The 25866-nt window shown below is 36.0% G+C and overlaps 1 protein-coding gene across 3 annotated transcripts; it reads left to right on the forward strand.

The window, feature by feature from the left end:
* Nucleotides 1-11428: 11428 nt before the first annotated feature.
* LOC128220440 (major facilitator superfamily domain-containing protein 8-like) lies at nucleotides 11429-23238 on the forward strand. 3 transcript variants are annotated; one of them, XM_052928826.1, is made up of 9 exons: nucleotides 11429-11566; nucleotides 14508-14775; nucleotides 15478-17907; nucleotides 18606-18773; nucleotides 19873-19981; nucleotides 20439-20573; nucleotides 21376-21488; nucleotides 21651-21826; nucleotides 22782-23238. In XM_052928826.1, the coding sequence occupies exons 3-9, from the start codon at nucleotides 17493-17495 to the stop codon at nucleotides 23049-23051; spliced, it is 1386 nt and encodes a 461-aa protein (XP_052784786.1). In that variant the 5' UTR covers nucleotides 11429-11566; nucleotides 14508-14775; nucleotides 15478-17492; the 3' UTR covers nucleotides 23052-23238. The 3 variants fall into 3 exon arrangements, with proteins under 3 accessions (XP_052784786.1, XP_052784787.1, XP_052784788.1); XM_052928827.1 differs by lacking the exon at nucleotides 11429-11566 and adding an exon at nucleotides 11889-11923; XM_052928828.1 differs by lacking the exon at nucleotides 11429-11566 and adding an exon at nucleotides 11934-12004.
* Nucleotides 23239-25866: the final 2628 nt, after the last annotated feature.

Raw genomic sequence — 25866 nt, forward strand, 5'->3', positions numbered from 1 at the left:
TGTCAGATTGAGTGGAGTGAGTGGTTGACACAAGTGTGAGGTTGGGACAAATAGAGAGGCAAGTGTAGGTTGGACTCGATTTAGAGGTTGAGGCAGGTGTAAATTTGAGACAAGTGTGATGTTGAGACCAGTGCGAGGTTGAGACCAGTGTGAGTTTGAGGCAAGTGTGAGGTTAAGACCAGTGTAAGTTTGAGGCAAGTGAAGGGTTGAGACCAGTGTAAGTTTGAGGCAAGTGTGGGGTTGAGACCAGTGTAAGTTTGAGGTAAGTTTGGTGTTGAGACCAGTTTGAGGTTGAGACCAGTGTAAGTTTGAGGCAAGTGTGGGGTTGAGACCAGTTTGAGGATGAGACCAGTGTGGGTTTGAGGCAAGTGTGGGGTGGAGCCCAGTGTAAGTTTAAGGCAAGTGTGGGGTTGAGACCAGTGTAAGTTTGAGGTAAGTGTTGGGTTGAGACCAGTTTGAGGATGAGACCAGTGTGAGTTTGAGGCAAGTGTGGGGTTGAGACCAGTTTAATTATGAGGCAAGAGTGAGGTTGAGACAAGTGTGCTGTTAAGGTAAGGGAGAGTTTAAAACAAGTGTGAGGTCGATGTCACTGTCGGGTTGATACGTTTAGAGGTTGAGGCAAGTGTAAAATTGAGACGAGTGTGAAGTTAAGACATGTATAAAGATGAGACATGTGTGAGTTTCTGACATGTGTGGGAGTGAGGCTGAGTCAAATGTGAGGTTGAGACGAGTCGAATGTTGATACAAGGATAAAGTTAAGACAAACGCCGTTAATAAACAGTCTCTTATGGTAACACTTCAAGCTACTGAAATATTTCATTTTCAGATGAGTTAACTCGAACTGTCGTTTAGTCAAGCGGGAATTCAAACATTTCAATGAGAATGGTAGAAGATGTTGCCAAAACTCATCTTAATTATACACAGAAACTTTTCATATAATCGTTTATTGCTTCTGGACAATTTAACTCTTTATCTGTATGTAAAATGACCTATATAATTGTTAAGATTATACGATTTATTTTACAGCTGTTTGTGAGTTTGATATGGCTGTAAAGATTATACGGTTTTTGCATAATCATTATTTCAAAAACACAACCCTTGTTATCAGTCAAGACGGTAGGTATTTCTTTAGTTCTCTTTATTTTTTTTGTTTGTTTGATATGGTCTAGTTCAATATCGGCTATATATATATAAAAGGCAAACCAATAAAGAGCAATATGATGGTACACACAGATCAATTATGAGACTTGTTTTTTAAAGGACGTAATTGGGAGAAAAATTTCTAGTTTGAAGTAAAATGAAAACAATAACAACATTTAAATATGAAGAATGATATTGCACCAGGCCATTTGTAAACAATGCGCGTACGTCACGGATGATTGATGATGGGCACCCTCTATTTGCAAGTATCATCCTCTCTTGAGGATAACAATGTAATTTATTTCTGAATTCAATAGACATAATGCTCATGAATTAACACAATATTTTTAAGGATTATTCTATAGTTTAGTGTTTGTTTTTGTGTCCCGTGTCTATTTCTTCTTACAAATACAAAATATTTGCAAATGTCTTATAAATCCCTTAAATTCTGCAAAACTTAAATAATTATATATAATCTAATATGTCCCTAATATTTTGCATAGGCCCTAAATATTTGGTTTCATATGCAACTACCATAAACATCTAAAAATACTCATGTCTCATTGTCTGTATCTCAATGTTTGAACTTATTAAAATGAAAATATGTGTGCAATGACTAAAAATATATATATTGTTCTAAATATTATTTTTTTATGCATTTAATTAATATATGTTTGATTAGCTAAGGAACACCATTCTCCCTGAAAAAAGAATAGACAGTGCTCTCCAAAAGACTTTTCATTTTCGCAACAGTCGTACTAAAATCCAATTAGTAGTTATCTGTTACCGCGTGTTGATATCACTCTTACGTCATCTGTAACTTTAAAAGGCGCTATATGCTCAACTGATTTCCGGCCGATGCCGATTCACAACTCAACGGTAAGTTTTGAATTCAAAATGTACATATTTGCTCTGTCATTACCGAATGCGTGAGTTTATATATGAATATTTTATAACACTATTTTTGAGACTATGCCGCTTTTCTAATGACTACATGGGAACTTGAGTACGCTGAAAACGCCGCTTCTCACATCTCAGTACGAGGCCAAGTAGCTCAGTGTTTTTCATTAATAAATATTGAATATCTTTTTTTTTTCAAATTTAACGTACTACTTATATACAATTAAAAATGAATATATCATTCCACGCCTTAATCAAAAGGCGAGCAATTTTGGACAATCGAGTTTTGAATCCGTGCGAAAAAAAGTTTCCAAATATATTGTCGAGACATTCACAATTCAAACGTTATTTGTGTAATAATGTTCGAATTTTGAACAATTCGACCAATTTAATATTTTTTCTCTTGCTTAAATGACTTGTACATAACCTATATTGAAGTTTCCAAAATATTATTTGCGAACGTCTACTGTGACGTCAGCTTTATCATGTACCACTTTTTGACACCGGTCGAATAAAACAGCAACCATGTCGGATTTAACGAAGAACAAAACAAAGAAGATTTAGCATGCATTTTAAGTTCAAGACTCAAGTGAAGTTTTTCAGCAAAAACAGATATTGAGTTCTGGCTGTCCATGTAATGAATTTCATTATCATATGGACTGATTTTACACTGACTGTGAGTAACATAGAATAAATGACACGAACAGTTTCATGCAATTCGATTTCGTGGCATGTCATGGCAGCATTGCAAACGGAATAGAAATATAATTGAATTTAAAATATGCAAATATTTATTCAAATGGTTTCTTCCTCAATTAATCCAAATGTATAAATAGGTGCACATAAAAGATCCACACGTGAAGGTATGCAGGCATTGATCAAGGTAATTATAATTTAGCATTATTTACATGGTAAGTACAAATTATTTACAAATAGTATGTTTTCATAGCTTAGTACGCTAATACATGCTGTATTAATAGAAATGACGATAAAAACTAATATTTCGCGTATAGTACTAGTAGTGCACCAGTCAGTTGTAATCACGGCTCCCGGGGTTCGAGGGGATAGCGGGGGAAATAGACCGTGTTTTTACCTTTCAGGTGGCCCCGCGGTGCCGAGTGAGTGCAACGGGGCATATGCCCTACCTAGGATGTCGCCAGGGTGCAGGGGCATTTGGCGGGGATTTTACCAGTAGTGATTTTACCAGGGATTAGCTGGACCGAAAGTTAAAGTCTTCGTTCCGGGCGGTGGGGGGCTGTTAACAATTGACTTGTGCATTACCAGAAGCTATACAGTTATACATACTAAAATGCTTAGTAACTTAATTCACTTCAAGTAGGTAATATAAACATTGGGATAAACAAAAATCTTTAAAAAACGATCAGCAGCAGAAAATGTTATTAACGATTGACCAAATGGCAATAACTAGTCGATCATCCAGTCTAGCTATTGCAGAGGATAGTCCTAATAATTGTATGTCGACAGATGTTTTTACGACTTTTGACATCTCAAATCCTGAATTAAAAGAATCCCGTATAACACATCTACTATTTTAGACTAATGAAGAGGTTTGCTGGTAGCTTTACTACCTGGTAGTGTTCTGATTTGGTACATCAAAGTTTGACGAAATTATATCTTCAAAGGAATCAAAAGCACAAAATAATGTTCTTCAACTCATAATTTTGACATTTTTCAAAAGTTGAATAGAAGGCCATGTAATTCAGTTCAGTTCCTTCTCAAGCATTCACTTAACTAACTTTAAATTGATTGCGAAAACAGTTGTATTAATTTATCAGTTTATATTACTTTATCACAACTGCCCATTCCACATTTGTGTGGCAACATGTCAGTGACTTTCGGTATTTCAAGTCATGTGACGAATAATAAAATGACTGCGCTCGCCAATCAAATAACGAAATAATTTTTGCTAGTCAAGAAACATGAAATGTTTCGTATATAATCAAAATCAGGATATTACCATATATTTCATATTAAACAAGCAGGATGCACATCTTTTTGAGAACTCTGCTACCGAAAAAAGAATATTTTTCCACCTATCAGCAACTTTATATAATCCTCTCAAAATTAAGATCATAGACATGAACTAGCGATTAGTATCCGCTGCAGTGAAGCTGTTTTATAAACACACCCTGCTGTGTAAAACAATGCAGTTGTCCACTGAAAACATATATCAATACAAAACCTACGGAAATTTCTAAGGCACCCGTCAAATGGATACAATAGGATATGTTTTTTCATGAGCCCATTACGTTAGAAGGTGCTCTAAAAAAGCGGCCGTAGTAAAGATTTGCATCCGTATTTTAAATACGGTGTTTAGGGTTAAGTGTATCATTGTCCCTGCCACAGAATTGAAAAAAAAAACCTGGAAAAGACCTCCAGTGTTTTTAAGGACATGCACATTTAATAGGACCTTAATGGTATAAAAATGTTATGATTTACGATGACATCGTACACAAATTGGCACAAATTCCAATGAATAAGTGTGCAAAGCGCTAATAAGTTGTTATAACCCAATATAGGGATGAACCACAAATATTCTTCGTCTGTTTCACTCAAATTTCGCAAACCAATCAAACTTTATTTGAAGCTGCCAGTTTGAATCATTGCAAAATCAAACCTGAAATATTAAGTGTAGGAACAAGCTGTGAAGGCCTTTTACTCTCAAAATCTGCTAACAAAATTCGCCATTCTTTAGTCTTTGCACTTCTTTTTTTAACAATCAACCCGGCAACAGCCATTCTTTGCAAAGGTGTATATCTTTATGAGGAAGTCATCTCTAATCTGCTTAACATTGCTTTGTTGCAACCCTTTAACCAAGCAATATGTTGGCATTAATGAACCGGTACACTTGTTCAACCCCCTAAACACAAGAATGTGTACAGTTGTAGGTCTATTTTGGACGTTATTGTTTTCTAGCAGCATTTCATCGGCAAGACGACCATGTTCTTGGATACTAGTGTCCGTCAATTTCCATACATGTCCGTACAGTTCGGGTGAACTAGAATATGGCTGTTAAATGAAAACTAAATCACTCACATAAGCATGAACATATGCGAGAGAGAGTTTTGTTGTGTTGTGTTGAGGCGAAAACCGTAGAAAACTTACTTGTCCCGCTTGATGAGCACCGACCAGTGCAGCCTCATGCATTGGTCCTTCACTAAGATTGTACATAAACTGGCCTGTGGCCCAGTCGGTCCCTAGTTTCCTTTTACCTAATTAGTAAGGACACTAGGCCATGACTTTTAACAATTTATACGTCATGAAGTGAATTTTACCTAAAATAGTCAAAATTATATTCCCGTGTTCAAAATGGGCCATGCACTGGTGGTCCCAGGAATTCTAAACCCTTGTGTGGTTCAAACCTTTGAAAAACATTTGCTCTTCAACCGCAGACCCTTGATATAGGGTATGAAGTCACAAGTAATGGTTTTTACCCAGTTTGTTCAAATTATGTTCCTGGCGTTCAAACTGGAAAATCCATGTGGTACCAGGTTTCCTATATACTTAAATAGTTTTATTTTAAATTTCTTATCTTATTAAAACTACATTTTCCAGACCAGCCTGATGTTGTGGCTCTAACCAAAATATGCCTTTGGAGTCAAAGCTGACCACGCCTGTTGACTGGTATTGATAAAATATATTATAACCAGTAATATACCGAACTTTAAAATGACCAATGTAGGAAAATGACTGAAGATGTTTTATGAATACTGGCCCAGGGATCCCAAGTTTTCTTTATACTTATACAGTTACATTTGTATATCTCATCTAAAACTGCAAGGCCAAGACATTTAATAATTGGTATGTAGCCTCATGTAGTGCTAAGTAAATATTTACATCTATAGCAACAATTGACGTTCTTAGCAACTAGTGACTTCTTTAGCTGTAAATGACTTCCTTATCAGCCACTAACTTAAATAAACTTCCTCGTCAACCAGATAAATACTAAGTATCAACTTACTTACATCGTAGTCAATACCAATCACAAACTTATTGGCAACCACTCACTTTCTAGGCAAGAAAAAAATCTTAATAAACACTGATTTTTTGGTCATTTTAATTAGGTGAGCGACATAGGGCCATTTTTGTTGAATATACTAACATAAACCAAAGATAGTGTGTCATATTTCCGTTCGAAAATTAATGATAAATGGCTAAAGGCGTCACTAAAGCTGTAAGACTTTAAGATAAATGCATAAATCATCATTTTTGAACATCAATATGAAAACCTGCGATCTGACATTTTGTAGCAGTCTTATGTCACTGGTTTCCTGACATGTACTCAAACATTCGCAAATTCCAAGACAAGAAATAAAAAAAGTTGTTTAAACCGTATCGGTCAATCTGTACGAGCGCAGCTTTACTAATAATCATGGCCGTGGTGAAAGATCGTCGAACCCGTCATTTTTAGTTTAGGTTTAGGTTTGTTCGTTCGAGTCCTTTTGTATATATTTTGTGTTGCGTCTGTTGTTAATATGTAAATGTGGTTTAAAAGCATTGCAACACACACACACATTGCGCGTGAACATCGGTATAGGACCTGATTATGATTGTTTACCAGTCGCTCTTTTTAGCGCAATTACTGGTCATTTGCAGAAGGTTCATAAAACATTTCAAGTTTCCATCATCAACAACCTTCATTCATTATTGGACAATTAAGTGACGGATTGGCCGAGCCTCCGTGATGGTTTGTAGCACACGTATGGTGGATTTGGTTTTGAAAAGGATGTCATAAAGATTTGAAAAACAAGATATTTATTTAAAGAATAAAACATGTCTTAAGTGGATAATTAAGAACATATCACACAAGAAAGAAATGATTTTATAAACACCTTACTTTTAGTGGTTTTGTGATTGCAACCTTTAAGGCAGTAGCTTGACACGTTACCTAATGCCTTACATTTTTTGATGGCAATGCCATACACCAGAAAATTTGAATTATCAATTTTATGTTCAATATGGTAACACCTGAGAGGTAATAATGCAAATTGTATATGAAATTTATTCTGTCCACTAAATTGTTATGTAAAAACGTTCGAGTAAAACCTTCAAGGCTCACAACGAGAGAAGTGTATCCCTTCCTTTCTAATCACGCTATGCTATGGGTTAAGGAGTGGCCATAATATGCTTAGAAAAGCATACTGTCGTTAGATCTTAGAGCATCTAATTTCCCTTTAACACGGTTGAGGTTATATCAAAACTACCTGGTATTTATTATATTGTGGACTTTTAATGCATTCTATCTCAGACATGTGGGTAAATAGCTATAAGTTTTCTTTCATTATATTCAGCTAAGCATATATTATTTTTGTGTTTAACCTTATAAAACATAAAACAAAGACTGTAAAGGTGTATACCGGGCGAGTATATTTATAAGCATACAATACAAGTAATAATCATCACTCTCTCAATGATTTCATGATAACTTCGTGTGGCATTTTGTGTCCATGCACTTAAACATAGCATCTGAAAAAAAAAACTTTGCACAAAGCGACTGCTGTAAAAGTTCTTGAAACCGCCTCATTCACTCTGTACAATATTGAAATCCTCTACCAACTTTCAGAACAACACAAAATCGTTTATCTGAAAACTAAAAATCGTTATGAATACGTTCAAAAATAAAAAAATATCTAGACATTAGATGATTTATATACAACCATACAAAAATCTCCAAGGGTGGGCGGGTGAGTAAAACTACCAGTTTTCTCTTGTCTACTGCCCGGTATAATCGCGATTGACGAATGCACGTGTATACACGGTTTTTATACTAGCCGTTTGCTTATGTAAGCTCACTGACCATTATCATATATGGAAATAGTCGGAACGACCTTGACCATGACCACCATATAGGGTAATAATCGAAAATGCGTTTTATTCCGAGTCAAAATAAATATATTTGTATTTTCTTTCATTATATGTAGCTAAATATAAATTGTTTACCTTAATTTTATCTTATAAATCATAAAATAACGACTGTATAAGAGTAGTCTATACCGGGCGAGTATTTATCGAGTGTAAAAGAACGAGCAATTCCTTTTGGATGTATTTTAATTACACGACCTGAACGAATGCAGAACATATTTAGAACTATACATTTCTAAACAAAAAAAATCGTCTGAAATTTCAGAAAGTTCAGCCAAATTCATATACATTCGTAAACACTTTACTGGACACACATCATTATTTGTTTTTGCAATCACAACAACATCTCCCTTATTATATTGATCGTTTTTCGATTGTCTTAACAAAACTTCCATACAGTCCTCTTTAAACACTATATCAGAACATCTTAAAGAAACTACCTCTAAGAAACCCTGAAAAGCTGAAAACAGACATGGTTACACAACGTTTGTTTAACAAACATAAGTCGTTTCCAAAATGTGTTTTGTTTAATCAAATGATCTCAAAATCCCTTCTTTTACATTTGTACTAACGTTGAAAAACATGGGTCTGCAGAACAACTCATTTTATGAGCTTAAAAAATGCTACACACAATAGCATTTAATTTCGATTCCGAACAAATACTGTTTTCCATATATGACAAATACAAAGCAACAGTGTTAGGAACAGCTTTTAAGTCATATTTATTTACACCATTTACAAAAGCTTGATAGTATTTGCAGATTTTGCAGATCTTCTTAATATTTTCGTGTGAGATTTTAAATCCAGATGAATGTGAATGTTTTCCTAATGCCAATTTTGAAAACATCTGAAAAATGTATAAAATAAGGAAACTTTTTAATAGTACTTTTTAAAATAAATCACTTCACAAAATATACCATTCGTTTTAATTCCACCAAAACAGACACTTCTAAATATTGTTCGAAATATATAATCAAAATGTTCCTACATCTCAATGCATTTAAAAGTAAAGAACATACACATATATAATTATAACATTTAAGTTACCACTCTTCCAACATAAAACCATCTCGAGTTTTTGACGCCGTTCAAATCAATCAATACTGTCTCAATCCGAGACACAAACGCTCATTCCGAGAAAAACAGTCTCAATCCGAGATACCGCTAATTCAGAGAAAACAATCTCAATCTGAGACACCGCTCATTTTGAGCAAAACCGTCTCGATCCGAGACCGTCTTCCAAGAAGCCAGGTATGTACTTTTAACAAACCTTAATAACTTAGAATAACCTCTAATTATCATCCAAAAATGATACAAAACTTAAACTCTAATTACACATATCACTTAGAAAAGGAAAAACCATATCATAAAAAAAAATAAAAAAAAATTAAGAACTCAATCATTAGCTACAAATCACCCAACCATAACTTTACTAGAAAACCGTTTAGAACTGAAAATACATTTCTTGTTACCATTATTGGTAAAAATATTCTGCCCTTTTCCCTCATACGTTGCAAAGCGATCTACATCATGCTGTCCCCAAACACTATCTACATCATAAAAAATCATCTGTCACTTACCACTCGTCAGTATGTGAAAACTTGCTTATGTCGTCTGCAACTTCCCTACTTCTCTTCTATCCGGAATGCTTATACAACATAATGTACTATTACAAAGAATGCCTATCCATTCAATGTGTTGCACTGGAATCCAAACTGACTTTTCATTATTAATGACAAACCCAGCCTTAATTAAACTATCTTGAGAGAACTGTCAACGTACTTGCTTGTGATTTGTATGTGCCCAAGCCATCATCTAGGAACATAACAATCTTAATTCCATTTATTCTCCAGTATTTAACCATTTCTCTGAGAACTTTACTAAATATGAAGGGGGCTGTACTGCAGCCGAAAGCTACCACCGTAAAACAGTAGTATTTCCCTTTACCATCCTTCAGAATCCTTAAAAAGTTTGATGCGCAGCAAAAACATCAATGTGGTAATAACATTGACTAAGATCAAATTTAAAACAGTATGAATCATTCGCAAAGTATTCCAACCCCGTTTTCCAATTTCCAAAGGGGTCTCAACAATACAATGTTTTGGTAACATCTCATATACAGCCGTATCAACAAAATCTATATTTTCCATAGCGGACTTATTATTTTTCGAAAATGAAGGTCCTGGAACATCAACAAATGGTAATTTGTAACCGTTATTAAGAACATTGACAATTTTTTCATTTGCAACTATTTGTGTCCAAAAGTCAATGCGAGGTCTTTATCTACCCTAAACATTTTCAGTTTCTTAATAACAATCTGGTGTAAAACTCTGTTCCTCATACTCAAAGAAGTCTTCATCTAATAAATAGTCAAATGAGTACTATCATTTATATTCTGGCTTGACTCCTAGTGTTGCTGCTGAGGTTCCTGACTTGTCGCCATAGTAGTAATTGGCCCTCCTGTTGACGCCCTCGTTAGCACGGCACTCCCTCCGGAAGTGCCCTAGCTGGCCACATGAGAAGCAGATGTCGTTACCGCTGCTGGTACGCTGTGTACGAAAGGGCAGCTGAGCAGGAAACCCCAATGCCGCCGGACCACATGTCTGCTGCTCACTTTCGGTGGGTGCGCTCGCAAATGAAGAAGAAGAACGCTTATAAGGATGATGACTGTTTGCGGAAGGCTTGGAAGTTTTAATCTTTTTAATAGCCCTTGAGTCGGCTTGTCTGAGCCTCTTTTCGTCCTTGCTATCTCAACCAAGTTTCGGCTGTTCATATTCCTTAACTGTTGCCCAGTCCCCCGGGGAAATTATCTGCAACTTGAATAAATTTATTTCTGCGTTTGACTTTAAAAACTACTTCCGAAACAATGACCTGAGCTGCGTCAGGTAAATTCTTTGGCATTACACATTCCAAACCTTCCTGAATTTCCGAATTAAATTCGAATTGAATTTGGTTTGATACACTTTTAAGTTTAACTGTTTTTTTTTTTTTGTCTTTACTACTTTTAGAATTACACAAATCTTGTTTTAAGTCCTTAAACTGACAGTTAAGAATAAGTTTTATATAAACTTAATGCTTCAATTGATGGGTCCCCCAAGGACCCTGAGCACGTGCACCTCCACTCTCTTCACCGCTTGACGAAGTCGAACTACCAGTTTTCTCTTGTCTACTACGGTATAACATCGAATGACGAATGCACGTGTTTACACGACTTTTATAAGCCGTTAACTAATGTAAGCTCACTGACCTTTACCATATATGGCGATTGTCGGAACGACCTTGACCATGACTAACATATATATATGGTAATAATCACGTTTTATTCCGAACCAAAATAAATATATTTAAAACATATGACAATGCTTTCGCATTGTATCAGAAGAGATCTACATAAATTACAAAGCTTTCCGCTCATGTAACAAGTGCTTCTTAGCTCTAAATATTATAATAGTGGAGCTATCATTTTACCAAATCTTAAACGACTGCAGTTACATTGCGTATCACTTATGTTTAAACATGTTTATTTAGTTCATTGAAATACACAAATTATCGCACAATGTACAAAACAAATATAATGTAAAGCGTCTGAAATTATCGGAAATACAAGGATGTTTAATGATTATATGAGTTCATCTCTATGATGGTGAGTACTTATTCTGGATTGTGAAAAAATGGATCGGGTAGGGTAGGCATTTACTAGCTTTTGAAAAAAAAATCATAAATTAATATGTGAGAAAGATGCAAAATAATTTCATATGCTTTTGAATATGTGAAAAGAATTGATTTAATAATATAATTAACTGTAAGATTCTTAACACGGGATCTCAACACTTAGCAATGCAGCAATGAAGATCCGGACTCTTGTGAAGATAAGCCTGTTGTCTTGGATATAAAATTCATGTTCGTCTCCATACAAGAGGTTTTTCGTTCTTGTTGCACGGGGCTGGTCAGAAATGTACAGAAGACGGATTCGTCGATATCTCAGACACAGGATAAGACAGTGAGTCGGAGGGCAGAGTGCTACCTTTGTGGAAAATGGGCATCCTTCTGCTGCCGAGTTATAAGAGAGGAGCTGACCATGGTACCGGTCTGTTTTGAAACTCTTATTGTTTAAATGCTATGAATGTAGTTTGTACACTGAGAGGAAGTGCGTTCCATTCTCGAAAAGTTAGGAGCAATATCCGTAGGAATGGGTTTGACTATGAATTATTGAAACGTCGTTAGCAGAATGAAGTGAGTAAGCTTGATTATTGAGAGTAAGAATACAGCCTGAGATATACCATGGGGTAAGAGTATTTGACATCTTTAAAAATAGTATGAATCTATGTTGGCCCATTTTTTGAGTCATAGAGTTCTTTGAGTTGTTGATCTATAATATTTATAACAAAACTTAAGTGAATAATGCATGCTAATGCGATTTGTTTTATTGGTCAATACCACAGCAATGGCCCTTTACCGGCAATATGCCGTTTTCATTATCAAGATTTTTCTCAAGGATTTTTCAGCTGGGACTCACATGGTTGACAAATTAGCGGTCTCCGGTAATTGCATAGAATCCAAATGTAATAATTTACATTCAATCAGTGCTTTTTTGAGGTCCTATAGATCGAAGTACGTACAAAAGAATAGTCTCTAGCTAGAAAATGCGTCATAGACTCGGTTTTATTATGTCAGGGAAGTCCCTGATCATCGGGATTTTACTGGTAGCCGGTACTGGGACGATCGCCAACTCAATGCAGGTCTATTGTGTCGGCCCGGTACTGGGTTATTACCGGGAAAGCTGTGTCCAATAATGGGCCACTTATGGCCCAGTATTGACTTTTTGCTATTAAATCTTCGAGAAATAACAGGCAACCAGTACCTGGCCACAACCAGCAGCCAGTTTTCATCAGTTCTCTGATTTATTTCGGTAGTTTTCGTTCTCCTTTGGTGCATTTTTTAATCAGTTTCAAAAACATCCTTAGTTTCTGCATCAACACATATGTTAATAGAAATAAAATCAAATACATATGAAATAAAATGTTTCAATAAAGATTGTTAAAATCTAAATATCCGATTCCAAAATCCGTTTTTAAAATTTTAAGATAGTAGAAAGCTTGTGAAAGATTATTTGTACGTGTACCTGTGGATTTCTGTTTGTGTACAACGACCTCAGGGAATGTGGATAACAAACAAGTTTGAAATGGCATGTACGAAATCACAAAATGATATATGCGGGTATCAGAGGGCATACAAGTACATGTTTAAAGACAAGTTTGCAAACGAGTTAAACCCAACCACAACTTTAACATGTACGTGTACGTGTCGTGTTTCACAACCTTTCTTATATGAACGGCATCGACGGGACAGTATTGGTCCAGTAATTGCTGGCCAGCAGTGTTATTTGATGATGGCTTATATCAACCAAAACGATAACAGTATTAATCGCCATTTGGCCGGTACTGCATACTATCGCTACTGGTCCAGTGGTGGCAGACCGATGCCCATACGACTATATGCAAGTACTGGACTAATACCTTTGTCAGGGAAAGGACAGCATACAATGCAGACATTGTAATCGTGTGTTAGATTAGGCTATAATGACTGATTACATAAGAGGAAATAAGACATATAAATATCATAAATAAAGTAACAATAGTATTGTCTGGTTTGGCATTGGATTTGTTAAATAGTATATCTTTGTTGGCCATGGATAGCCATGACCATCATCACACATTGAAAGTGTGACACTTGAGATTAATTGATACCACGCATGGATTCATCGGACACTTGGTGAAACTGGGTAGTGCATAGCTGATCATTGTGTTGCATTAAATGGGCAAATTTTAGTGAAAAGAGGGTAACTTTGACACTTGATTTACTTAAAAAGATCCCTTCTGGTGATTATTCGGCACTAAATGGGCTAAATTCCAATAAAATTGCATACATTGGGCACTTTATTCCTGCATAATTATATCCACACATCAGAATATTTCCTTTACACGGTGCGTGTAGTGGCATTTGAGCCTGTTTGTCAAGAAAGGGAGCTTTATGGTATAGATATCACCTTCATTCTAATTTCCGATTGCTATAGATAAACACGATTTTAAATAGAAAATACTACAGAGTAATATATTATTAGCCGTTGAAGGACGAGTTCATGCTGGTAAAAAACTTGTCTTTAAGGTTTAGAGGTGTTTATGACGTCGCGTTGGGCATTTTGTATTTGAAGATGAACTGTGTGATGTTTAAAAACTGTTTCGATTTGCTAAAGTTTCTAAAATATTGATTGCTTAGTGAACACTCTAAAATAAACGCCATTAAAATGATTGGTGATTTAAAATCGAAATGATATTTACTTGGAACAGCATGTTACCATTGCAACAAGAACATAGTAAATATTTAGAACTTAAAACTGGAACCATGAAAGCTTATACTGTCCTCATAATGTTATTTTGTTTGGTTAAATGATTCTGATCAACTGTTCATCTAAGGTTTTCAAAACAATACAAATGCCATGGCGTACTAAGTATTAAGCGCACGTGTAATTATGTTCACACTCAAAATAAAAATCATGTTGCTATATATGTGTCTCCCTACTGCAGAAAAACGACCAAAGGGATGGATAATGCAGTTGGAATCAGCGAATGCCCTCGTTCTGCAATTGGTAATAGACCACACGAGACATCGAGTAACAGTTCACATGATGCAAACAAAAACAGCAGCAATAGTTAACGTTTGACGCAGGGATATAGTGCGTTTCCGAATGACGCAGAACGGTGGCGTTCGGTGCGGGTGATCTACCTGACGATGTTTTTGACGTCCGTGTCCTGGTCATTCAGTCTCTCGTCACTCTTCCCGTATTTACAAGTGGTAAGACTGTTTTATACGCCCGTTCATAAAACTTTCACCTTCAGTGAACTGGCGTGCGCTTTCGGGAGCGCGGCGTCCACTATGTTGTCAGATCAATAATTTTAAAAGCATTTGCCATCACTAAATTTGGTCGGAATGTGTATGGGCATAATATCTTGGACAAGTTCGATATCACGCCATATATGTCGAGATTTATCGCCCTTTAAATTATATTACTTACGCAAAATCGGTCTTGTCCGATCAATTACTTTAGAAGCCTATGTCATATCATTACCAATATTTGGTCAGAATGTCATTGGGCAGAAAATCTTGGCCAGGTTCGATAACCAGTCATGTCGCCTCAGTCACTTTAAAGTTATGACCCTTGAATTGGCAAACATTGTGTTTACAGTGTCCGCTCTTTAAATTTGGCTTAACGTACAACCGCTTCTTTCCGCTTATCACAAAACTTGGTGTCCTTAAAAAAGACAAGGTGTATTATGCGACAGTTGACGCTCTTGCATTTTAAGTGGTTCCATGGAAGAAAAACGATGCATTGAAAAGACGGTAAATTAGCAATGAAAAACGTTATTTTGGAGTCGCTACTGTATTGTTGATTTGACACAAACTGGCCAACTAATGCTCGGGACTTCTTTGTGTTTCGCAGTACAGTAATTCAATATATGCAACAAAATGCTTTACATAAAGTTATTTTCCTTTCAGCTGCAGCCAGACACAACTTTTAGCTTCCTCGGCTGGGTGGCGGCGGGATTCAGCATTGGTAAACTGATCGCTTCACCGCTAGTCGGTGTTTGGGCCAATTTCCGGAGGACGCGCGAGCCGCTCCTGGGCACGCTCATATTACTTTTTGGTGCAAACATCCTGTACATGTATCTCCAGAGTATTCCATGGCATCCAGAAATATTTCTATTGGTGGTAAGAATATTGATGGGTGTTAGCGATGGTGAGTCATAATTTCTTATATCTATATAATAATATTTGTCCTACGCAGACACAACGAAGAAATATTCGATCAATAGTTCAAGACGAATGTTGATGCAAGCCGCGGATAAATGGGTTGTATTGAATAAAACTATATATTTATTGTTGTTTACATGAGGGTACTCACGAGTTAATAACTTAGATAAAGTTGTTGCCAATTATTTACATAGTAACAATGACTTTAATATCAGGTATGACTTATAAAAATAAAAACCACTATTCATGACCAACCTTACTAATAACAATACAACACTCAAAGGAACTATACCTTAAATGTATATACAACGTTCAAACGTTATTATATGATGTTGACACAAATATCCAAAGTCGACTTACTTGTGCGGACTTAAAAAATCCCAATTTGGAAATGGCATCCCAAATGGTATGTAAGCCCGTTTATGTCAGTACGGGGATTATATACAATGGGGATTGTTCCTTTAAAGAAAAAAAATAAAATGGTATGATTGCTTGTTATGTATTTGTGTTAAAGGTGGTCATAGGAACAACTTTAAAAACATTTGAACATTTTATTGTTTGGATATTTTTTCCGATGGTCATTTTTATTTTTCCCAGTTCAGATATGGGGGTTTTCAAAGCTCAAAAAGAATGATTGAATGCCTTATAAAAGTTTTTTGAAGTAATTAACAACAGAATGAACTTAAATGTAGGACATACACTGAAATAACAAACAAATATCTGCATATTCATTTAGGAAATCCCAACGGGAACATATGAATAATTCCAACAGGCTTATCAGCTAATGACTGAAGTACAATTGAAATTTCTTCTTTCAAATAAACGAAATGTGAAAGCTAAAATCAATGATATATATCCTTTTGTTCCATGTGACAAACATTGAATCCTACCGTAATTGTAATGCAAACTGTATCCAAAAGTTCATGTTTCATATTTAGGGTAAAATGTACAACATTTTAACACTTCTTTTATCACAAGATAATACAAGATGGCAAAATATTAGCATTTGCTGCCATATTACAGAATAATTGTTCATATAACAAACACAATATTTGTACTGCTAAAATACTACATATTATTCATTTACTCACAATGGTGTAAAACCAGAATGAAATGTGTTGCATTGGCCCATCACAGTGCTTGTGGTAAAATGTAAGAACATATACGTTAATTTCAATGCTTACATACCTGGTAAGTTTCAGCATGTTGACATTAAAATCCATCAGATTTTAATTCATAATTAATTATATAAATTATGGCATATGTTCTATTATTTGATTCATTCATTCATATAAATCAACTTACAATAACTGTTACCTCCAACAATGTGCATGGTAACGTAAAATCCATGATTTTGATAATTGCATTTTTGTCAAGGATGGTCCTTTGGAGGCTGAAGTCAAGCTTATTAATAATTAAAAAACCTACAGGGCTATAATTTAGTCCGTTCAATCTTCTAGCAACTCAATTATGACTACATTAATGTTCATTTAGAGCCAAACATACCCATGCAAGCCCATTTAGAGACAAAACAATTCCAGCTACGAACATCGTATATGGGATTTTGCTAAACGTACCCGGCCCGTGGGTACCCGGGTTCCCGTATATGCTCTAGACGAAGCCATTTGGCTAAGCATTAGATCGACATCGCTTCATCCGGTAGATCAATGACTCTATTGCCATATGTTTGTCATACCTTTGGGATTCGATGAAACAACATTCAAGTTTTTTAACCCTTCTTTGCATACCATCCAATCAACATGCAAATACAGTTCTTGTTCCAGTCATATTTGAAGAAGTATCATTTATTAAATATATTTGAGTACGACCTTGGTATCATTAACATTGTCATATACAATATGTTTTGGTGCCGATGTAAAGTGAATAAATGTGTGTTTATAATTATGCTTGTGTCCGTAGTTTTTTCGTCACCTACAACCCTGGGGTGTGGCAATGCCATTATTATTGCATTCGAATTATGTTCGATAATTAATTCGAAACCAGTCTCGCAGACACCTGTTTTATTCAACTACTTAATTATAAACTTGTCTTTCTCTACAGGAAACAACGGTGTTCTATACGCTTTCGTTTCATCAGCGACTACACTGAAAGAACGTACGTCAGCGATGGCCCATTTGACAGCTTCCCTCTCCACTGGATTCATAATAGGGCCTTGTATGTATCAGTATCATATCATATAATCTCAAAATTTAGGTGTACAATTATAAAACTAGATCAAATGTAGGCTATATATTTATTTATTTTTATAAAAAATTGTGAATTCAGATGAATATTTCAAAAGCTAAGTTAGTTTTTATTGTAGATGTTTTCGTCATGACACAAAAAAGATGTGTGTACTTTATGTGTTCATATTTTACAAAGTTAATAAACTTTCTGCGTTTAATTATTGATCATCATTTTTGATGGTTTTACACGTATAACGAGTCGTGAAGCAAAATGCTAACAAGTTGTTCAGAACACGGCAAGAGAATCAGTATGTCAGCATTTCAGCGATTTATTTCGTCCGACAATGATTCGTTCCTCGAACATCATAACAACTGCAAACAATACAGGGCAATATTACAGAGTGTTTCGGTTTATATTGTATAACATGCAACTACAAAGTATTATCAGAGACACTTTATAAACAAAATACAAATACAAATGTCCTAATATTTTAAAGTTAAGTTGATAGCATTTGTTTCTAAAACGTTTTAAAACACGTCTCCAGTGCAAGCGGACGTGATAACTATATATTGGTCATCCTTGATTATTTACAACAACACATTTAAACCTTTACATATAGACAGCCCGAGGTTTTCGCCAACAATATTCTGCTTTTCCCCTGTCGGTATGTCCATATTCATCCCTAGTGATACAGGCAGCCCTGGTACCTATCGGTCATCCCGGCCCAGTGAACGCCGCTTGGTTCCATCTCGACATATATACGGCCGCCGCTCTGCTCGGAGCACTCACTTCCGCTGTCAATATTTTTCTTCTCAAGTACGCCTTCACTGAAGCTTCCGTTCCGGACGAACCTGGTATATATGTTTTGACATGTGTGCGTTTCACCTAGATAACTGTTTTATTCGATTTAACGATACATGAAGAAAGATCGTTCTCTTTGTTTATAGACGCTGTATTGGCTTTGAAACAAACGTTAGTTGGTAAAGGTATTTTCGTTTTATTGACATAATTATGCTCGCTTCTGTTCATCCGTATGAGCGTCAGCAAGTCGTTCCCTCGGTAGACCCAATCTTGTCCGATAACTAGAGAATTATTTGGCCTAAGGCCATCTAACTTGGAAGATAGGTTTGTTATGACCAGCAGATTACTCCATTTGATTGTATGTTTATAAATGAACAACAATCTCGTCCGATTAATAACTAGAGTACGCTTAGGCCTAATGTCCTTAAATTCGGTAGAGGGGCTGGTCATACCTTTCAGAAGAATATAGAGTACAGCGGGTCAACGGTCAGACCAAACCTTAACATATTAAGATAAATATAACGCTTGGACCGCGGATCCTCAACCTTATTGGGGAAGTTGGAAATGAACTGATCATAACTATTGTAGACCCGTATTGAATATTAGACCAACATGTCAAAGGTCAAGGTTTTTAGGTATACCACTGTAATGGTTATTTTTTAAAACGGGTATTTAACTATTTTAACTATTTTGCTTGAAAGTTGCATGAAATTGACGCAATATTACAAGTATTTTGGTTATTACCTCGTTGACCTTTAAACAGCTATTTGTATATCGGTTTAACTTGTATTTCCCATACTGTTAACATTATGCTATCCAATTAACTTAATTACTGCTGTCAGGAGGACGCATACATGTTTAACTCATCAACTCCTAAAAAAATAGAACTGGCCAATACCTATACCTACCATCTTCAAACTTGAAGGGATGTTGGAAACAGCCTTAAATTACTCCACACACATTAAATGCGAATTGACTAATTGGCTGCCAATTAGGGTGGTCTACATGTTTTACAATCACCACTTGTGCTGTAATAATGACTATCCGACCGACGTGGCCCAATCGAGGAAATTTGTCCCGTGTCTGTGACATTTCATGTTTATATATGTTCAGTTTTTTGAAAACAAATCAACACCTTCGATTTATTTTCAGAAGACAATTCCGACCAAGAAACTCAACCTTCACCGCCAGACTATTTGGCATTGGTCGCTATGGTGATGCTGTATTGTTTCATTCTGGTTATGTTTGCTTCCATTGAAACGTGAGTAATCCCAAATACCGAGATATTTGTTTAACGCATTCTTTGATTGGAAAGTTATCGATTCGAGAGAGAAATTAAGAAAGAGAGTTGGTACAAGAGCCGTCTAGTGTTACAGCTTCGGATGAACAAAACTAACAGAACCTAACTATATTCAGCGTTCAATCATCAATTATTGTATCAACCAGCTAATTGACATAAAATGATAAAATTAATACTAAGGAAAGTATGGTGTTAGTTGTGGTTAAAGGCAAACATCACAGTTCATAATTGATGATGCACCTGAAGTGAGTCTGCTTAGGTTTAAGTGTGCTACAAAGATGGCTAAACTGCAAGTAAACACCGATTTTACATAGTTTTACTGTAAAGTAGTTTAATTAAAATATTCCCCATACATGATTACGCCCTCACAGTTCACAGGGAATCTGTAAATCAGGTAAACGTAATGCTTATATTTCAGTGTATCTACACCACTTTGCATGCACATGTTTGGCTGGAACCGGGCAGACGCCAGCCTCTATGTCGGCATCACCTTTGGAGTCGCTGGAGTCGTCTCCATAGCAGCATTTGTCGTCATTAAATTTATTGCTGAGTGGTATGTTTAATATGAAAGATGATTCTTTTTGAGTGATGATTAATTTGTGTGTAAGTTTGTGTACGAAATCTTAAATCATTTTATGTTGCCTTGAATCCTTTATATATTGTTTGCAAAAGCTGAGATGTGTACAATCTTTTTAACTAAATCTGTTAGTTATTACCTGCTACAGTACATAAGGCAAGACTATGTTTCTTTCACGTGATAGATGAAAATGTACTTTGAGTACATTGATGATCACACAGCTGTAATTTATACATTATTATATAAGAGGTCTTCAACATGTGTATTAGTTATGCACCTTGTACTTATATGTATTTGAAATGAACCTTGTACCAAATTGTTATTGTTATGCACCTCGTAACAATGAGTTTTCATTATGCAACTCGTATCAATGTATATTTGTTATGCAGCTCGTACCAATGTGTATTAGTTATGCAACCCGTACGAATGTATATTTGTTATGCACCTCGTACCAATGTATATGTGTTATGCACCTCGTATCAATGTGTATTTATTATACACCTCGTTTCAATGTATATTTATTATGTAGCTCGTACCAATGTGCATTAGTTATGCAGCTCGTACCAATGTGTATTTGTTATGCAGCTCGTACGAATGTGTATTTGTTATGCACCTCGTACCAATGTGTATTTGTTATGCACCTCGTATCAATAATTTATGAATTCGTTATCACTTTGTGCCAAAATTGTATTTGTTATGCACTTTTTACAAATCGTGTACTAAAGCGTTGACTTGTTTTTCTGAAATATATATGTTATACTGATCTACTTTCTTACAGGTTTGATGACAGGAAGCTGCTGATTACTGGGTTTGTATTCCAGTTTATTTCCGTATTTTGTTTGTTACCATGGAACAAGGAAGGGCCAAACATCGACTTGGAATTCGTAAATGGTATGTTATACGTCTTTATTTTCTATTTCACATTCATATAAAATAAAAACAATTACTGGAACCTACTTTAAATAAATTATATAGATAAATCACCCCTAGAGAATTCAGGCGTTGTATTTCCTGTATTTGGAAACTAAATACACTTTATCATTTATCATTCAGCTAGTTCAACAACTGAATCAATCGGTTGTCCGGGCGAGTACGACTGGTGCCACGTGACTCCAGGTTTAAACATATGGCAGTTTTTTCTCAGTGTTTTTTTTATTTCTATCGGCTTCCCAACATGCAATGTCATGACGTGTATTATCTTCTCCAAGATGCTTGGTCCAGGCAAACAGGTGTGTATGTTATGCATAAAAGAGTATAAACTATATTATGGTTATCTAGAAACATTTTATTAAATTTTAAATAATGAATGCATATCTTATTTCCTAATTGTTGAAAATATTATGTCACAAAAACGACTTGATATAAAATGCACATACATATTCGTGTACATCAATCACACTCTATATCGTACATAAATACGACTTTATATGCAATGCACACACCTCTTCGTGCTCATAAACACTTCATCAATAGATCACTTCACACCCTTTATTGTACATTTTGGTTTTATTTAACACTGTCAATGCATCACCTATATTTATCCCCGGTTTATCATCGATTCATTTCATACGAGTATAATTGAATATCTTCTGAAGTCAATATATTTTAAAATTGAAATCCTTAAATATGTTTTCTTTGGAACTAATAATAAATCTTATAAATCGTATGTTATATGAAGAAACTCATCCCAAACAGTGTCAAGTTGCGCTTTGTATGTTTTATAATATTTTGACTTTCTGACAATATTTTAATGTCTGATACACATTCTTCCATAAAAACTCTAATCTAAGAAGTAAAAACGTGAATGCTTTGTACTCAATATTTCAATACGTTTAAGTCTCTGAATCTTAAATACCAACAAACTGTGTCAATTATAATGAATATTATTCTGTTGTTTTGTTAAAGGACCCGTAGTAGGTTATAAACCTCACTTTAAAGCAATATTCTGATTAGTAATTAATTTTAACTTTAAAATATAGTAATATCATACTAATCCTCTTTTAGATTTGAAATATGAAAATTGACATACACATGTCTAGTTCATTCATGGATAAGTTTATATGATAAATTAGTAGTTTAACAACAATTGCGGGCTATGTTAACTACTTTCTGCCAAGAGTTGCTTTATGCAATCATACTTCGGATATACTCAACGTACATATGCTTTATCAATCTTTTATTCAGGGCACATGGATGGTTTTTTTGACCAGCTCCGGTGCTCTGGGCAAGCTAATAGGTCCAGTGTTTGTTGGACATATGTACCAAGAGTTTGGCCCTAGGATCACGTTTCCCTCTCTTATGGGGTTTATATTCCTTACTGTTGTTGGAGTCATAATCATATACCGCAGGATGGTACCGTACAAACGCATACGTGAACTTAAGTCCTATAGTTTGAGCTTTGAAAACCGAGAGAGTTATGATTTGCATACAATTGAAGATATAGAGAAATATTGACTTGTATACAATTGGAATTGGAGAGAATTATTGATTGGTATACAATTGAAGATATAGCAAAATATTGATTTGTATACAATTGAAAGTGTCATATAAACAGCATAATTAAATTAACCTTTTGTTAAGAAGATATCAAACATGTATAGAATGTAATATTGAATGTTATCTATGTATTCACAATATTATACCATGCACCATATATTATATAAAAATATGTCGAAATTCAGACCGTACGTTTCATCTTTATATTTGATTCATGTTTTACACAATATCGATATTTATGCTGATCAGTTTTCAAATCAAGTTATGATTTGTGTGAAATATTGTTAACGTTAAAGGTTGTCTAGTTTCGCATTCAGGACCCCCCCCCCCCCATGGATTCATAATGAAATTGATAAATTACTACGTCAAAAACAAAGAGGATATAAAAGTGCCATACGCTAACAATAACTACCAGAGGCGAACTTATAGGACGATACGTAACCACGTCGACGTCTCCCTTACACATTATGAACAAGTTGCTACGAGGCATCTGATAAAAATACCATCTCTTCATCATATTAATAAAACCTATTTTAAACTTTTATAGTCCAACCTCGACCTCTCATCCACGATGGCACTATCTACGAATCGAACAGTGATAAGACATATCATTTTTCAATCACAGACCCTTCTAACTATGTTTAACAAACCTCTTCCTATTGGCTCTGATGATCCACCTCTGCAGGACTTTGATATTTTCCACCAGTTAATTATTGACTCTTGAAGGTTCTGAAAACTGTAAATGCAAATGTACCGGACTCTGTAGTCATCTATGTTCTATGGCAGATTAGTACATATTGAGACCATTTAATCAAGGGGCCGGGGAACAAATATCACAAATACTGTAGCCATCTAATCAGGAAACCAGGGATCAAATATCACAAACTACTGAGGCCCTCTTATCAGGGCCCGGGGAATAGTTATCACAGACTAATGAGGCAATCTAATAAGGGACCGGAAAACAAATATAACAAACTACTGAGGCTCTCTTATCAGGGACCGGGAAACAAATATAACAAACTACTGAGGTCATCTAATCAGGGACCGGGAAACAAATATAACAAACTACTGGGGCCATCTAATCAGGGACCGGGTAACAAATATCGCAAACTACTGAGGCCATCTAATTAGGGGTACCGAGGAACGAATATCACAAAACACTGAGGCCATCTAATCAGGGGACCGGGGAATAGATATCACAGACTAATGAGGCAATCTAATAAGGGACCGGAAAACAAATATAACACACTACTGAGGCCATCTAATCAGGGACCGGGAAACAAATATAGCAAACTACTGAGGCCATCTAATCAGGGACCGGGTAACAAATATAGCAAACTACTGAGGCCATCGAATCAACAAGGGAACAAATATCACACACTACTGAGGTCATCTAATCAGGGGACCGGGGAAGACATATCACAAACTACTGAGGCCATCTTATCAGAGGTACCGGGTAACAAATAGCACAAACTACTGAGGCAATCTTATCAGGGACCGGAAAACAAATATAACAAACTACTGAGGCCATCTAAGCAGGGACCGGGAAACAAATATGACAAACTACAGACACCATCTAATCAGGGGTGCCGAGGAACGAATATCACAATACACTAAGGCAATCTAATCAGGGGACCGGGGAATAAATATCACAACACACTGAGGCCATCTAATCAGGGGACCGGGGAACAAATATCACAACACACTAAGGCCATCTTATCAGGGGACCGGAGAACAAATATCACAACACACTGAGGTTATCTAATCAGGGGACCGGGGAATAAATATCACAACACACGGAGGTCATCTAATCAGGGGACCGGGGAATAAATATCACAACACACTGAGGTCATCTAATCAGGGACCGGGGAATAAATATCACAACACACTGAGGTCATCTAACCAGGGGACCGGGGAATAAATACCACAACACACTGAGGTCATCTAATCAGGAGACCGGGGAACAAATATCACAAACTACTGAGGTCATCTAATCAGGAGACCGGGGAAAACTTATCTCAAACTACTGAGGCAATCTAATCTAGGGTATTGGGGAACAAATAGCACAAACTACTGAGGCAATCTAATCAGGGGAACCGGGTAACAAATATCACAAACAACTGAGGTCATCTAATCATGGTACCGGGGAAAAAAACTACTGAGACCATCTAATCAGGGGTACCGGGGATCGAATATCACAACACACTGAGGCAATCTAATCAGGGGACCGGGGAATAAATATCACAACACACTGAGGTAATCTTATCAGGGACCGGGGAACAAATATCACCAACTATTGAGGCCATTTCGTAAGGGAGCCGGGGAACAAATGTTATAAACTGCTGAGGCCATCAAATCAGGGGTTACGGGTAACAAATATCACCAACTACTGAGGCCATTTTGTCAGGGGACCGGAGAACATATATCGCAAACTACTGAGGCCAACTAATCAGGGGTACCTTGAAACAAATATCACAAACTACTGAGGCCCTCTAATCAGGGGTACCGGGAAACAAATATCACACACTACCGAGGCCATCTAATCAGGGAACCAGGGAACAAATATCACAAACTTCTGAGAACATCTAATCAACGCTGGCAACAAATATCACAAACTACTTAGGCCATCTATTCAGGGGACCGGGAAACAAACATCACAAACTGGTGAGGCAATCTAATCAACCAACGTTAAAAAATATTACAAACAACTGAGGCTATCTTATCAGGGGACCTGTGAACATATACCACAAACTAATGTGGCCATCTAACCAGG

The sequence above is a fragment of the Mya arenaria genome, chromosome 15, assembly GCF_026914265.1.
Source record: "Mya arenaria isolate MELC-2E11 chromosome 15, ASM2691426v1".
Lineage (NCBI taxonomy): Eukaryota > Metazoa > Mollusca > Bivalvia > Myida > Myidae > Mya > Mya arenaria.

Bases quoted from the DNA above. Each gene is read 5' to 3' on its own strand.
- LOC128220440 (XM_052928826.1), top strand. From the start codon at position 17,493: ATGCAAATACAGTTCTTGTTCCAGTCATATTTGAAGAAGTATCATTTA. The intron at 20,574-21,375 runs GTATGTTTAATA...ACTTTCTTACAG, and splicing joins ATTAAATTTATTGCTGAGTG to GTTTGATGACAGGAAGCTGC. The intron at 21,827-22,781 runs GTGTGTATGTTA...TCTTTTATTCAG, and splicing joins TGCTTGGTCCAGGCAAACAG to GGCACATGGATGGTTTTTTT.